The sequence below is a fragment of the Carlito syrichta genome, unplaced genomic scaffold, assembly GCF_000164805.1.
Source record: "Carlito syrichta isolate Samal-C Ts95f unplaced genomic scaffold, Tarsius_syrichta-2.0.1 Scaffold302424, whole genome shotgun sequence".
NCBI lineage: Eukaryota > Metazoa > Chordata > Mammalia > Primates > Tarsiidae > Carlito > Carlito syrichta.
Window position 1 is genome coordinate 341,210 of NW_007246520.1, and position 16,062 is coordinate 357,271.

At 39.5% G+C, this 16,062-nt stretch overlaps 1 protein-coding gene across 1 annotated transcript in view; it reads right to left on the reverse strand.

Moving 5' to 3' along the window:
* Positions 1–16,062, reverse strand: part of GRIA3 (glutamate ionotropic receptor AMPA type subunit 3) — a 311,718-nt gene that overhangs the window by 229,476 nt on the left and 66,180 nt on the right. Inside the window, exon 3 of the mRNA XM_008056630.1 lies at positions 11,244–11,483. Coding sequence (XP_008054821.1) covers positions 11,244–11,483 — 240 coding nt within the window. The remainder of the gene's footprint in view (positions 1–11,243; positions 11,484–16,062) is intronic.

Below are 16,062 nucleotides of genomic sequence, written 5' to 3' on the forward strand. Positions count from 1 at the left end.
TGGAGGTGAGGGGAAAGCTATTTATATTTTCAGTGTAATTCACCACTTGGTGTAATGAGTTCCATATGTTTCCTCCATTTTCTACCTGCTGTGAGAAGCAGAGTTTCCTTTATTTGTCCTAACCTCACCTCTGTGGGTTTTATGTTGGAAAGACACAAGCACACATACTCAGACACAAATATGGGTGATTTAGGGGAGAAAATGACTCCACTATTAATTGTTATCTTTGTTTACAAGCATATTAAAAATTCAAATAAAAGGGAGCCCAAGTAATGCAATTGAAAGCAACACAGTGGCAGCTAATTACCCCAAGGAGAAGAACGTAAATCCTTACAAAACGGAGGCCCATTGCAGAAACCTGTGGAAATAAATGAGAGGGCTGCTATGGAATCAGTGCCTAGCCAAGCACTGCCTACCTGCAGTGCAGCTGAAGCACCCTCTAAAAGTTCAGTGTGGCCCAGGAACATAACCTGTCAGCCTTCTCGCCTGACATGATCTTAATTAGCCTCTGTTCTACTGCCGAGAAAGCCCGCTGAGGCAGTTAGCACCAGAGAATTAATCAGATCGTTTGTGGAGTTGACAAAGCAGGACAGCAGCCGACACTGGCAATGTATTGATTGGAAAGGATCCAGGAAGACAGGGAGTGAAGTAGACTCTATCTGTGCCCCGATTTCTCCTGAATGAAGGTGCTGTACAGAGACTATGGCAGGGAGTTGGGGGCCGAGTGAGCTGTGCTCCTCCTTAACCTCCATTCCTTTCTTTTCCACAATCCATATTTTGTCTTACTAGCTTCCATACACTTTTTGGCTAAAGCATCAAATGTAGCCAAGTTGATGCCAATAATGTGTTTGATTGAAAGAGGGAGGGAGAGAGCACTGTTGATTTTGTTGCAAATTGCACTTTTGCTACCGGATCAGTTGAGAAAATGGAATTTTGCCAGTATTTCCCTCCCTCCCTTTGTTTACTGCCTATTTTCAACAGCCTTGTAATTGCTTTCCATTTAGTAAAAGGAACATTGTTCCTTTTTTGGTTTTTCTTTTAATTGTGTTTCTTGCCCTGAGCTGTGACGTTTTGGAGCATTGATGGGAATGCCATGTTGTTTTGGTTCTAAATACCAACTTGGCCTTAGCAATCAAAACAAGGTCATGGTTAGGGAAGGCAGTTTTGTGGTGGACTCAGAAAACTGTATAACTTCTTCCATAAAGCCTTCCCTGGCTAGTTCATTCTGCCTATCATGAATGCCCTTCTTTGGAGTGTCATGATACTTCAAATCCATACCACATGATCTAGCTCTTGTCTTATGCTGTTTTGTACTAATCTTTGCTTCCATGCATTAACCTATCTCTCTGGCCATGATGTAAGCTCTTCAGAATCAAAGGTTCAAAGGCTCTATCTCTTATTGAATAGAGGTTGTTACTGATCTAGGCACCGTAAAAGACACTCAATAAATGCTAGATTTGTTTACTGACAACTCCTTGAGGAGTTTCTACAACCATTCCCTTGATCTGCTGCTTCCTTATTGACAATTGGAGCTGGATAATTCCTTGTTGGGTGAGTGGAAGGACACTGTTCTGTGCATTGTTGAATGTGTAGAAGCATTCCTGGCCTTTACCCACAACTCAAATGTCTCTAGACATTGCCAAATGTTCCCCAAGGAGGGAAATTATCCCCCTCCCATTCTTATAGGGGACCACTGTTCTATAATGGTAATGAAATAATAAGAGCTAAAATTCATTGAGTACGTTATTACGTTTAGCTTGGTGCTAAAGACTTTATATGCATTCTCCTGTTTAACTCCCACAACAACCCTGCCTTAGCTTTAATTGTTGTCTAAAGGGCTCTAGGAGACAAACTCCAGAGTCACAGTTGCAGGTTTATACCCCTGTCTGTCCCTTCGCCAAGGAACATTTAGAACAATTACTTCAAGGATCTTTTAGGCCCAAATTCTGAGTTTATAGAACACTCTAACCCTTAATGGTGTAAGGACTATCTCTACATTAAAAACTAGGTATTGAGCTTAGTGAGGTTGAATTCCTCAAGGAACTTGACAAAAAGCAATGAAATGTCAGAGTAAAAGCAACCCTGCCAGCTGTCACCTTCTTTTTTCAGAGATGTGCATACCATTTCAAACAGTTAATGCATGGTAGGGGGGCTAGAGATTTATTTCTTTTGCTTATATGATGACATTTTAGCTCAGAAAGCAGAATTTTTAGCTAGTCCACTGAAGTAAAATTCCTACTCTAAATGCTGACCAACTGTCTTGCCAACAATGCAAGCAGTCACAAGAGGGACAGGGTAAAAGAAGTTGGATAAACCAGTGTATATTTGTCCTTTTAGGGGGTGGGAGGCTACTCAAAGCACATCTTCTGACAGTAGCACCATCTTTGCATATGAAGGACAACCTAAGAGAGAAAATTTGACATTTTAGCTTAATTTGTCTCTGGAGAGGAATGTGTCTCTGGCTGTGAAGTCAATTCAACCTCAAATTCACTGCCACCAAGGAGTTAACAATACATTAAAATTAGTCATGTCATTTGATGGAGAAATATTCTACTTATGGAAGATACCTTTATAGGAAAACCGCCTTTCTAAGTCTGAGCTGGAAATATTACAGTAAACAGGATCTAATCACAGCGAAGCCTTTTTTCAGCTTTGCATGACAGCTGTAAAATATGACAGTATTTATTAATAGTTGCTGCAGTCTAATCTGCAGCATTGGAGAGCCACAGCAAAATATGTTAAGTTACTGAGAGAACAATTTCCACAGTAACTAATATTCTGCTTTTGAAAGGGTAGTTTAATATCTTGTGATTTTTTTCCCCCTACTGATGGCCCAACCCAAGGAACGAGCTACTAAGCTAATAACCTTTGTGGAGAGGAAGTGTTTAAATGATAATTTATTTCAAGAGCTGACAACAAATTGCTCGGCACTTTCTCTTCTTATGCCCCAAAGCAGTCAAGGATGTGCAAATCGAAGTATTAAAAATATGACAGCTCCGGTATTTTCATTTTCAATGAAATTCTCATTACAGACATATGTACAGTCTTTTATTCACAATCCAGTCCAAATAGTCATTCACGATTATTATTGTGCAGGCTCTCAAGATGCTCGCATAGTTGAAGACTCATCACAATAGATTAGGCAGGCTGCAGAAACTACCAAATGTCTCAGGTACTGTCAACCCTGATTATTGCTGCTCAAACAGGGGAATTTAGTATCTGTCTCTCACATGATAATGTACTCGCTGGGCCTTCCTAATTTATTCAGATGTAAAAAGTAGCTTGAATTTCAATAAAAATTCTCTTTACTTTGCTTTTCCCAGAAGGCAAACGGACATGACAAGAATTGGAGCCATCTGTTTCCTTCGCACATCCTTTAATCAATTCTTAAAGTGAAGAAGAAGAAAAAATCCACGGTAATCTTTTTTTTTTTTTTATCAGAATACCTGCTACTTTCTTTAAAGTGTTCTTTTAAGATGTTCATGATAGTGGTCTATGATTGGTCATCACTTGTTTTCTTCTTCTCCAACCAGAAATAGCCCCTTAGCAATGAGGACCAGCAGGTTCATATCTTTTCGTGCTCTGGAAATTATCTCTGAACAATTGTCTCTCAGAATTAGGTTCTCGGCACAGCACTTCATTGGTGTACAGCATGAGCAAACCTACCTTCTGTCTCCATTTAGAACTCTGCCCTTTATCGGCTTTCACTTTGGCAACTCATCTGCCTCTTAACCTGGATTTTTGACCTCCTGTTTATCTGGATCCTTGGTACCTTGATACCACAAGATATTGTGTTCATTTGTGGACACTATGCTTAAGAAGGAAATTGGCAACTGGATTGCATCCAAAGGAAGGCAAACAAGATAGAGAGGATCTTTGAAGAATGGCTAAAGGGAAGACTAAGGGAAGAGGTAATAGCTGTGTTCAAATATTATGAGTGTGGGAGGCAGTATGTCAGCCAGCCAACAGCACATAGACTGTGGAGTGTGGCAGACCTAGGTTGAAATCTGTTTTCATTACTTTGTAGCTATGTGACCCTAGGAACTCTCATTTAACCTCCTTTTTCTGCCTTGGTTTCCTTGGTTGTAAAGATGCAGTAATGTTATGAGGATTAAATGTGATAATACATAAGTTCAGTGTCTAGTGCATAGTAAGTGCTTGTGAAATGGCAGCTGTCATAAAATGATGACAATAACAGATTTGTTCACTTGTGCCATTGATTGATATTGAGGTGTGTGTGTGTGTGTGTGTGTGTGTGTGTGTGTGTGTGTGTGTGTGTGTGTGTGTAAGAAGAGAGAATGACAAGAAAGTAAGGGGATTAGAGGAGAAAGAAGGAGAAAGGGATAGAGGAAGGAGGGGGAGAGAGAGAGAGAGGAAAAGGAAGAGAGGGAGAGAGAGAAAGACACAGACAGGGAGAGGGAGAGAGAGGTGGGGGGGTAGAGAGAGAGAGAGAGAAATTGTTTTCGTGGTTTGTTTGGGGAAGTAGAACTGGGTGGAAAAAGAAGGCCAGGCTATGTAAGCAGGTGGCGAGCGGCAACATGCATAAAGGGGAAAGGTGTGAAGAGTTGAAACTTTGCTTGTCTTTCAGTAGAGTTCAAATCCAGCCTGCCAAAGCATTCATAATCCTTCGAGAAAAGGTCCTTTTCTCTTTGTCTTGGGGAATCTTGTTACCTCTTAAGCACTTCAAAACGTTCCAACATTTCTCCACCTTCCCAGCTATCTGACAACCCTATAATCTTTTCACAAGGTGCCTTCTCTTATGAATGCAAGTTTCACTGGTTGACGTGGGAACAGGTGGGTTAAAAATTATTTTTTCCCAGGTCCCTTAGATTAGTTACTGTTTCAGCAACAGGATTGTCAACTTCAAAAAGACAAGACATAATTCTGCTTCTTTTAAACCCCACCAGTGGCCTAGCATGAGCTAACATTGGGGAAAGCCCAATAATTGCTTGTTGACTGACAGGGTAATTGTTACAACTGTCCGTGTTCCTGCCACAACCTTTGAGAGAAAATAGAAAGGTCTGTTAGAAGGCTGTTGACTTCCAGAGAGTTACTTGGGAACTGAGTAGGGAGTTTCAGGTTGAGAATGGGAGACAGCAGGAGTTTATTGAACACTGGCAAGACGGTAGGGACTCGTTGCCTCAAAGGGCACCCCGAGCTATTATCTCATTATCTAAGCTGAGAGCCACAGCTGGGCTGGATTCTTTCATCTCTGTGGGCTGTGCCCATTGAAGCCAAGGAGAGTTGTCAGGTGCACGAGAGTCTGACTGCAGTTCTCAAGTATGACGCTGTTCAGGGGGAAATGTTAGTACCACAGAGAACTAGGTCACTTGCACCCAAAAGATAGGTCTAATAACTGGAAGAGGCAGACATCTCCCTGGCATGACTTTAGGACTTTCTATATAGGAAGGTGTGCGGACAAAGAACCTCCCAAACTGGACTTGTGGTGCCTGGGATCCCAGAATTAAAAAGCTACACTTTTGACTGGGGTTCTATGTCCACAGAAGGCCGTTGCCTGAATAGAAATTTCTTCTTCCCTGAATGCACTAACACTTCAAATTGTTAATAGCCACAGATAAATTAGCATGAATAAATTGGTCAGCTGAGCTGTTGTCACTAGCAGAGAAAAACTATTCATCAGTGGGAACAAAATGCAGGACAGAAAAGTTTTTATGAAGGTGTAGAGGCAGGTTAGAACAGAGATGTTATTAAGGTTTTGCTCCTCGCAGGAAGGGAAGATATAGACATGTGCCATAGAGAGTTCTGGGTAAATAAGGAAAAGGGGTGTCAATAAAGAGGAGAGAGTACAGAAGGGCCGGATAACATATTTAACTTCATAATTTTTTCAAAAACTGTCCTTTTATATATATAGCACCAGGAGCACAGTTTCAACTTAGTATTAATGAATCAAGGTGGCATTTTAGAAACTAAATGATGACTTGCAAATCCCAAATCAGACCTTCCTCTGCAGGCAGAAATCAAAGTAGAGCCAACAAAGCCCTGAAATTCACTCAATGTTTCATAATTTCAGAGAAAACATTACTCTGGTTGTGCTACAAATTTTTTTTTATTTTATTTTTTGAGTTGGAGTCTCACTCTGTCACCCAGACTGGAGTGCCTCGACTTGCTGGGCTCCGGCGATTCTTCCGCCTCAGCCTTCCAAGTAGCTGGAACTACAGGCGCATGCTACCACGCCCGGCTATTTTTGATTTGTAGTGGAGATGAGGTCTCGCCAAGTTGCCCAGGTAGGTCTCGAACCCGGGCTCAGGTAATCCACTCACCTCGGCCTCCCAAAGTGCTGGGATTACAGGCTGAGCCATCGAGCCCGGCCTACAAATTTTTTAAATGATCTCAAATGTTTAACCCATTTCTCAGCTCCTCACTCATCTTTGCCCTCATACAGTGGAGTCACATCATTTGTATATTTAGCTTATTTGAATGTAATTATAGGTGCTCCCTTCTGTCTCTCTCTTCCATCTCTTTTATGTACGTAATTTAAAATATTCTAAAATTGTATTTTGTCATTGTGGTTTCTCCTCATATTTTTTATTACTAAAGCAACGAGATGATCATTGCAGAAAATGAGAAGATATGGAATAGATACTTTGCTGAATATTTTAAAGAATTGTACCAAATGATTTGATTTATAGATTGGGCTTATTTTTGCTTCCTCCTTTCCTTTTCTCTTTTCCTTTCCCTTCCTATCTTCTTTCTTCTCTTCTCATCCTCCCTCCTTCTTGCACTTGCCCTTCCTTCTTTCTTTTTTTCACTCTTTCTTTCTTTTAGTCCAGCATTGAAAAACAGGCATGGACTTATTCTTGAAGAACCAGTAATGGAGATTGAAAAATACTAAGTATGTACACAGGCCTGTGCTATGTACAGGGGAGGCATAAAGTCTAAATCTAAGGGCTAACCAATTGTTTACTATCACACTGGAGAAAAAGGTTTGGAAAGGGATAGAGCAGACCCAGTGAAATAACAACGGCAAGCAATTATGTTCAGTGTCAAGGGAATGACATGAACAAAAGGGTTCTGTGGGTGCTTAGACGTAGGCAAGATCTCTTCTCATCAAAATTGTTTCTCCTCCTGCTCGGTCACCTCAATAAATGGCATCACCATCTTAGCCAGTCTCTCAAGCCAAACGTTTAGTAGTTATCCATGAATCTTTCCTCTCTCTCACATCCCACAATCTGTTTCCAAGTTCTGCTGATTCTGTTTCCAAAGCTTATTTCAACTCCATCCCCTTTTCCCCATCTTCAGCCTATTCCAGGCTTCCATAATCTCTCACCTGGATGACCACAGTGGCATTTTCATTGGGTTCCCTTTGTTCACTCTTGCACCACACTCCATTCTCTACAGAAACTTTGATCAGATCACTTGAGTCCCCTACTCAGAATCCTTCAATCCTTTCCTGAGCAGAGAAGTCCTGCTCAGACTTCCCAATACAGTTAGAATAAAATCCATACTCCTTACCGCGGCTCTTATTCATACTCCATGGTTGTGATCTGGCTTTTGTCTACCTCTAGAGTACTCTTGCAGGCCACTGTCTACCTGTACATTACCCTTTAGCCACACTGGCTTTCTTTCACTTTTTTCAAACATGCCACAAGGACTTTGCACTTGCTATTTCTACCACTTGAAACTCTCCTACTCTTCACATGGCTGCCTTTTTCTAATCCTTTAGCTTACAACTAAAATGCCTCTTCTCAATGAGGCCATCACTGAACATCTTAATAAAATTAGTCCCTATTTCATTATTATCTTTCTATGTTTCTTTCATAGCAGTTGACCAGGTGCAGTTGACCAGGTGTTGTGACTCATGCCTGTGATCTTTGAGAGGCTGAGTTGGAGGGATCACTTGAGGCCAGGAATTCGAGACCACCCTGGGCAACATAGTAAGAACCCATCTCAAAAAATAAATATTTTTTTTTTAAAAAACAACAGAAAGTATAAGCATTTGTTGTTTTATTTGATTTTTGTTTGTCTTCCTCATTAGAATGTACACTTATAAAGCAAGAACCATATCTATTTGATTTATCATTGTAACCTTAGCATCTATTGAATGAATGAGTAAATGATCCATGAACTGGAGTGGTCAGGAAAGGCTACCTTGGGGAGGCAGAGTTTGAGGTGTGTTTTAAAAAATGGAAGGATGGGGATGACTCTCACAATCAAAGTGAAGGAAATAATTTTAGGTAATAGCAGAGGAAGTGAAGTTGCTGAGTAGATGTGGTTCTGGCACATTCGGGCCACAGTGGCATATGGGAGTTGCCCATAGTGGGAAGTTCTCATTAGGTAGCATAGACAGAATGGACTAAGGCATAATATCGAATCTTGAAGAACAGACTGCTTTTTAACATGTGGGCAATAGAAAGCCATTGAAAAATTTGAAACAGGATCCTGGTACAGTGTTTTGAGAAGACTTTGCAAGGAGGAAGCTAGTGTAAAATTTATGGAAAGTACTTCTTAAGCAGGGAAGATTAGTCCCATCAGCTAAATGACTACTGGGGAGAACTATGAATTTACATGAATCAGAAAGGTTTCTTTCGACTCCAAGACCATAGACTTGTCCAAACTATTTAGAGACGACTTGAAAAAAAAAATGCAGGAATGAGAAATAGACAGATGAACTTTTGCTTCCTTTCCTCTAATAGAGAGCTAATGAGCAGACAAGGGCTACAGGAGATGAGGAGAAAATTCATTAATTATGTCTTCTGCTTTTGAAAAAATGGGAAGTTACAGAATTAGTAGAATTGACATTCAGTGTTTTAAAAAGTTTCAAGAGAGAAGCTGCCTGATTTACAAACTTAAGTTCCAAAAATGAGATTGCTGTGCATTCGATTACCAAACATACAGTACATGGAAACAGGTTAATTTATCCCCAGTGTTTGGATGAAATGAAATGCATTAAAACTTAGCAAACTGTGACTTAGATCTTCAGACTATTTTGGTGTCTCAGTCAAACAAGGCTCTGCCAGAACACAGAGCACTATTTCCTGACCTTGCCCTTTGTTTGTATTCTCTTCCCCTCCCCCAACCTCCCATCTCCCTCTTTTCTTGCAGTCTACAACTTATCTATCCTTCGAGGCTAGCTCTTCTAGCAAGGCTTCTCTGTTTTTGGAGCACTACTTTTTCATAATTCTTAAAGCAATCAAAGTCTGTCATGTAGCATTCAATTTGGTATTGTTCTGTGTTGTTCATGAATTCTTTCATTAATATCACTTCTGTCCATCCCTAGTTGAACCATATTATATACACATCTATCACAGGATTGAAACACACTATTCTGGGTTCATAATGGCTTGTAGAATTGATTGGCTAACTGATAATACATAAGTTAGCGTTAGTAGCAAGATACAAAGTGTCCTGTGTCTGGCATAACATCTCAAAAAGATCACAAAATCATAGAATATTATACTAAGAAGGGACATACCTTAGATGAGAAGACGAAGGCCAAAACAGTTTCAGTGAGTTGGTCTAGGTCAGAGAGCTAGTTAGTGGTGAAACTTGGACTATAACTCTGGTCTCCTGCTTCAGGTTTATGAAATTTGATAATATTTTGGAGGTGACTACCATTGGCCAATATAGGCCTAAGTATTTTCCTAATAGAATTTGATGATATAGTAGAATAAACATAAAGGGAAGAGTGCTCTGGATTCCCAAGAGCAAAATAGTTCTTCAAGTTAAGTTACCTAGAAGGACCTTTGCTCCTTTCTTCTCTGAATCTAAAAACGCTGAGTCAGAAAAAACCATCACCAGACTAACAGCAGAATTGAAGGCAAATGACTGATGAAATAACATTGTTTTCTAGAAAGTCAAGATGATAGGATCCTTTAATTTTACTAAGGATTCCCTTAAAGATAACTGGGTTTAGAATAATCTGTTTAGATGAATTATGATGTGTGTGCTTTAGTTAATTAATTATTATACCTTACTGTATATTATTTATGATCAGACTCTAAATTTCTGGACTGTTTCTATAGAATATGTCCTCAATATATTGTCTCGCTATTAGAAGAGACTGGGTGCATTCAGGGCAGTATGGCTGTGGACTTTCACACTATTAGAAAAACCATCCATCCTCCTACCAGGCATGGTGGCCCATGCCTGTAATCCCAGCACTCTGGGAAGCCTAGGTGGGAAGATCACTTGAGTCCAGAAGTTCAAGACTAGGCAACATAGCAAAACATCATCTCTACAAAAAAATAGCTGGCATGCACCTGTAGTTCCAGTTACTCAGGAGGCTGAGCCCAGGAGGTCAAGGTTGCAGTGAGCAGTGATTGTGCCACTCCACTCCACTCCAGCCTGGGCAACAGAGTGACATCTTGATTTAAAAAAAAAAAAAAGAAAGAAAGAAAGAAAAGAAAAAGAAAACATATTCCTAAAGCCCAGTTTAGTTGTCTCACTCATTATTTCTATCAGATAATTGATGAGGTCCTGTAAGCTGAAGACAATGTGATCTGACAAACAAGTCCTGGAAGCAGGAGACATTGCCAGCAGTCCCACTTTTGTGGTTAAACTGCTGTATGGAATAAAACATTTGAACTTAAGTTATCTCATCTATGGAATGGGGATAATTATAGTCTTTCACAGAATTAATTTTCCAAAACTTTCCTGTTTAGGCCTTTCTCTACTTCAGAATAAGCTGCTTTTATTTTGTGTATTTTAGATCAGATAAAGTTTTTGAAGGGGTGATTCCTTCTCCAATAATAGTGTCTCAACCAAGAGAATATCTGAAACCACTTTTTCAGGGATAGCCTATATAGCTTGAAAAATTACATTATATAATTACCATTGCTGGTCAGGTGCGGTGGCTCACACCTATAATCCCAGCACTTTAGGAGGCAGAGGCAAGAGGACTGCTTGAGTCCAGGGGTTCGAAACCAGCTTGGGCAACTCGGAAAGACCTCGTCTCTACAATAAATTAAAAATAAAATTAGCTGGGCGTAGTGGTGTACACCTGTGGTTCTGGCTACTTGGAAGGCTGAAGCCGAAGGATCACCTGAGCCCAGCAGGTTGAGGCTGCGGTGGCCGTGAGCATGCCACTGCACTCTTACTCAAAAAAAAAAAAAAAAATACCATTGCTGTGATATTTTGGTCTCATTTTTTGATTTATGTTGAATATTCAATATAATTTAAAAGGTTAAATTTTATTTATTGAAAGAAAGGGCACAAGAGCTGAGGAAGGTTGAATACCACTATTATATGAATATCCAAAGGGGAGAGCAGATGTCTCTTCTTACCTCGTTCTGTGTCGTAGAGATACACAAACTTCTCCCACTTGTAGTGACCCAGAAGACTCAGAATAGCACCCTTTAAGGCTGGGCGCATCTGGATGACAAACTGCACATCTGCATCAGTGGGGAAGCTGGGCGTAACAAAGGACGTGTGCAGGGCCCCACAGAAGGAGGTCAGGGTGTTCATTGACATCTGGTCATAGAATCCAAAGATGGCATACACCCCTCTTGAGAACTGGGAGCAGACTGTAATGAGAAAAAGAGAAATTTCAATAGCCATGTGTTCTCTTGCTGCGGCTTGTGGGGTTGGAAAGACAATGTACAGTTACGTTCTAAATTACATGCTCCAGAAGAAAACCAAGACCTCAGAAAAATCTCTAGAAGTTCTTGAAAGCCCAGCTGCCCAGGAGAAGAGTAAGGAAGGAAAAAAAAATTATTTGATACAGCTACATATTTTTATATCTACTATGAGCAGGAAACTAAGACAACATGGGAATGATAGATGTGAAGGTTGTCTTACCTCTTTTAGCAACCCTCCCATCTCACCTCCAAGGCACTCATTTCCTTATACTTCTACTATAGTTTCCCAGGACCTCTTAGTGTATCCATGCCCCCATCAAGGTACAATTGTTTTGTGTTGCACCCCTTCATTACCTTTTCTCTTAGGTGACAATAATGACTTAGAATTTAGACAGTCTAACTGTGAATGCATGTGCTAGAAAATGTGCTACTCTTCCTAGGTTACATAATGCTTCAACCACAGTTATATTATCATTAAGACCATTAATTTAGGCTAATAATTTAAAGGATTTAAGATTTGGGGCAGGCCATGGGAAGACTGACCTTTCAGTGCTCATTGAGTCACAGGGGTAGATGGCTACCTATTCTGCCTATGTGTAATTGGCAAAGTTCTATCTTGACCCTTTTCATGTATCTTGTAGCTTCCATTAGCCCATATGTAGAACTTTCATGTCCCCCTCATGGTTGTTGTCAACTTTCCTTCATTTCAAAGTGGGCCACATCATTACCTCTTCCCTCTTCTGGCCCAGATGAGCTTAAAAAATGTGAACCAATTTCAATATTAGCTTCAGTAGAAAAGAATTAGCAAAGCAAATCAGCTACAACAACACTGTGTGGTGCATTCCCAAACCAAGTGGAAATGATCTTTAGATTATCTGCACCATTGCTCCCTTCCATTCATGCGAAGCAGACATAACAGGCATAATGTGATGTGATTTAAGGGGTACTACATGGTCTTCCTTATTTGCTAGAAAACCCTAAATACCATTGTTAGGTTTAATTCTTCAGGCTTATGGTGTTTAAAAAAAAAGTCTGTGGCTTGGGAGAGAGATTAAATAAAATCCTTTTTAACTCTTAACTGGTAAGATAAATTAATATGTCTGATTAGATGCCAGGACAAGTGGGAAAGCAGAGGGGTAAATTTTGGTGAGGATGGGTGGGTTAGAGAAGAGATTGTATACTGTCTGGAGTCCTACTTGAGAGGAGAAACCGTGAAAGCATTGGGTACCAAAAAGGATGAAGGCATTGCAAATAAGATGAAGGCAAGTGGAAAACCAATTTAATTCATTTCTTTACCCTGTTGTGAGAAATAGAGAGTTCTCAATGGATGTGATATTTTGCTTTTCATGCATTCTATTTAAATCTATGTTGATAAGGGCTGTTCTCTTTTATCAGCCAAACTCATTAGTCACTGGCTTCAGGGTAGCATTTCAAAGGTTATTATCAGTAACTCAACCATCTCTATAAGGCAAGACAATAGCCTCCAACTTGAGGAATTCTAAGTGACTCCCAAACATGTGCACAGAAAAGGTCTTTATGTTAAAAGGAAATATTCAACTAGAGAATGAATCTAGGGTACTTCATGACAGGGGCCAAAAGGAGTACAGTACTCAGAAGCAAGAGATGTCGCGATCATCATCAAGAGAGATACTAGAAGTCCCATTCTCAAATTAATCATGTAAATGAAAAGTTTAGCAGTACCAGCTCAAATCTTGGCCAGTGCACATGTTTTGTATAAAATTGACAATAATAATGACAACCACCAATCATAATGATAATAGCTATTGTCAACAACAATAACAAGTCAATAATAATAATACTTAGCCAGGCACCATACAAATATTTTCTCATTTAATATTCCCAACAACCTTATGAGATAATGCTATTATTTCTCTTTAATGAATTAAAGTTCCAAAACACAAAAAATGTTCTAGTTAATGAGCAGAGGAGCCAGAGTTTGAATCTGAATCTGTCTGACTCAAAAACTCACACTTTCTATGACCCAAATTAAAAAATGTCATTAAAGAGGAATTACTGGTTCACATGAGATAGGGTTTCCGGTTTTCATGAATAAAAATAAAAATACAAGATGTCCAATTAAATTTGAATTTTAGATAATGTTTTAGCATAAGTATGTCTAAAATTCATACATATACTAAAAAATTATTTGTTGCTTACCTGAAATTCAAATTTAACTGAGCATCTTGTATTTTAGCTGTCAACCCTAGAAAGAACCTGTCCTTTCTAATAATGGTCATAGACCTGGCACAAGCAATCACAGTCCTTCAACCAACATGATTCAGAGGGTAACTGGTAATTCTTAGATCCATATCAACTGGCAAGAGAAAGATGAGAATCCATGGATCTTATACAAAAATAGCCTCGTAAGGGGAAATGCAATATATTTTCAAGAAGGAGAATCCCAGCCTGACTAGATTATGGGCAATAGTTGAGGGGGAGAATAAACTAAGAACCCATAATTATGAATCTTTTCAAGTTTCAAAATCCCTTGACATACTGGAAGGAAACAAAAAAATAAAAATTAAAAGTATTTTATGGTGGTGAGATTCTCATTAATGAAAAAAATCTTGTATTGCCCTTTTAATCATTGTTTTTGAACTTGGTTGTAGAATTAATTAACCATTACTAATTCACATATGAACTTTTCATATTTTATTTATTGTATTTATTTAGGTTATAATGAACACCCACAAACTACCACCCAACCCAAGAACTATGGCATGACCAATAACATTTTTACCTATGTGTTCCTCCTCTACTTCATCAATCTGTCTTGCGACCACTCCCAACCATACCACCCCTGCCTCAGCTAACTACTATCTTGAATTTTGTATTTATCATTACCTCAGTCTTTAAAAAAATATACAAGCACATATACCTAAAGAATGCAGTGTTATTTTTGTTTGTTTTAAAGCCTTATAACAAGGGAATCATACTGTATATGTGAAACCCAGACTTTGATAAAACTTTATGAATTGTCTCCAGAAATGTACACCCAGTGAAATCTTTAAACCTATATATGATGGTGAGCAGAATGAGAAAAAAGAAGACCTTATAAAAATGTGTGAGGAATATATGTAGGAAATCCACTGAAATTTTAAAATCCCAAACCATGCATCGCTGTGACTCAGACAAGGTATTCAGGAGTATTTATAGATCAGTGACAATCGTCAGGGAATAATATGCTACTATGGTCCAAAAGGAAGACACACGGTGGTAGACCTCAACAAGAAGAGTGTTAGGATAAAATCAGGAAATGTTCTATTCCCTTTGTAGAAAACAGAGGTGCAACTGTCCTGCAAATACTGATTCCTGTGCATTGTTACCCTTGCTCCACCCACTCCAAAAAGGTATAAGTAGAAAACCCATAGAGAAATAGCCCAATGGAAAGATGACTACCATATGAAGATGGGGTTAATGGCCTCTGAAAGAAGTTAGGCCATAAGGGACTTGTGAACGGCCTCACAGTAGATCCTCAGTCAGTTCCTGACTGTAGAAAGCAGGGCCAAATGGAACACTGAGCTGACCCACAGGACAGTGTCTATGATTTTAGGTTCTCAGAATGTTTGGGCTAGTAGGAACTTTAAGATTTTTTACTCAGTGGTTTTTCAAGCATAGTTTTTTAGTGGTAGAATCCTTTCTCCAAATGAAATTTTATGTGGAAAGTCCAATATGTAAAAGAGACAATGTGAAGCTCTTCTGATTGAACAGAGTTCCACTAGTATGATGCCTCCCTAACATAAAGAAACTGTGACACAAAGAGAGGAAGTGTCTTGCACAAGGTCACACAATGAATTATGAACCAGTCTCTTAGAAATGCTTTATCAGCATCGCCTCACCATCCTTACTCCAGAGCTATCTAGCACAGCACGGGTCAAGATTCGCCTGACATGAAAGTGACTTACCTTCAATGCCTAGCTCTCAGCCAAGATAGCATAGATGGATCCACCAGTGGTTTCCCATGACTCATTTGCCAGATGCTTCTCTCAGCTCCCTCCAGGTCCAAATACCAACAATGAGAGCAGGAGGCAGATTGATGATCTTTTGGGATTCATGATTCTTTGTGGGGATGTCTGTTTCCTTTATCTGAATCCTTAATGAACCATACCCATTTCTTTATCTCAGAAGACTGTCATTGGTAAAATGGTGATGGAAGAAATATTTCTCCTGGCAACCTTATTAAGTCATAAGGGCAGAGAGAAGGGCAACAACTTCTGACAGGCAGACCTTCGTTCCAAGCACGGCTCTGCCAGTCATAATCTGTGTGACTTTGTGCAAGTTACTTAATTTCTCTGAGCCTCAGTATAGGATCATTATCACACAGGTACTTGCTAAAGGTAGGCCATATAGGCTGAAATCCTATACCCATCACTTATTAGGCAAGTTACTTAATATGTCTGTGCCTGTGACCCAAGTTCTTCATTTGTAAAATTGGGATAATGATAGTGCCTATCTCAGGATTGCTGTAAAAGTTATGATAAATTCATTCACAGGCAACACCTTT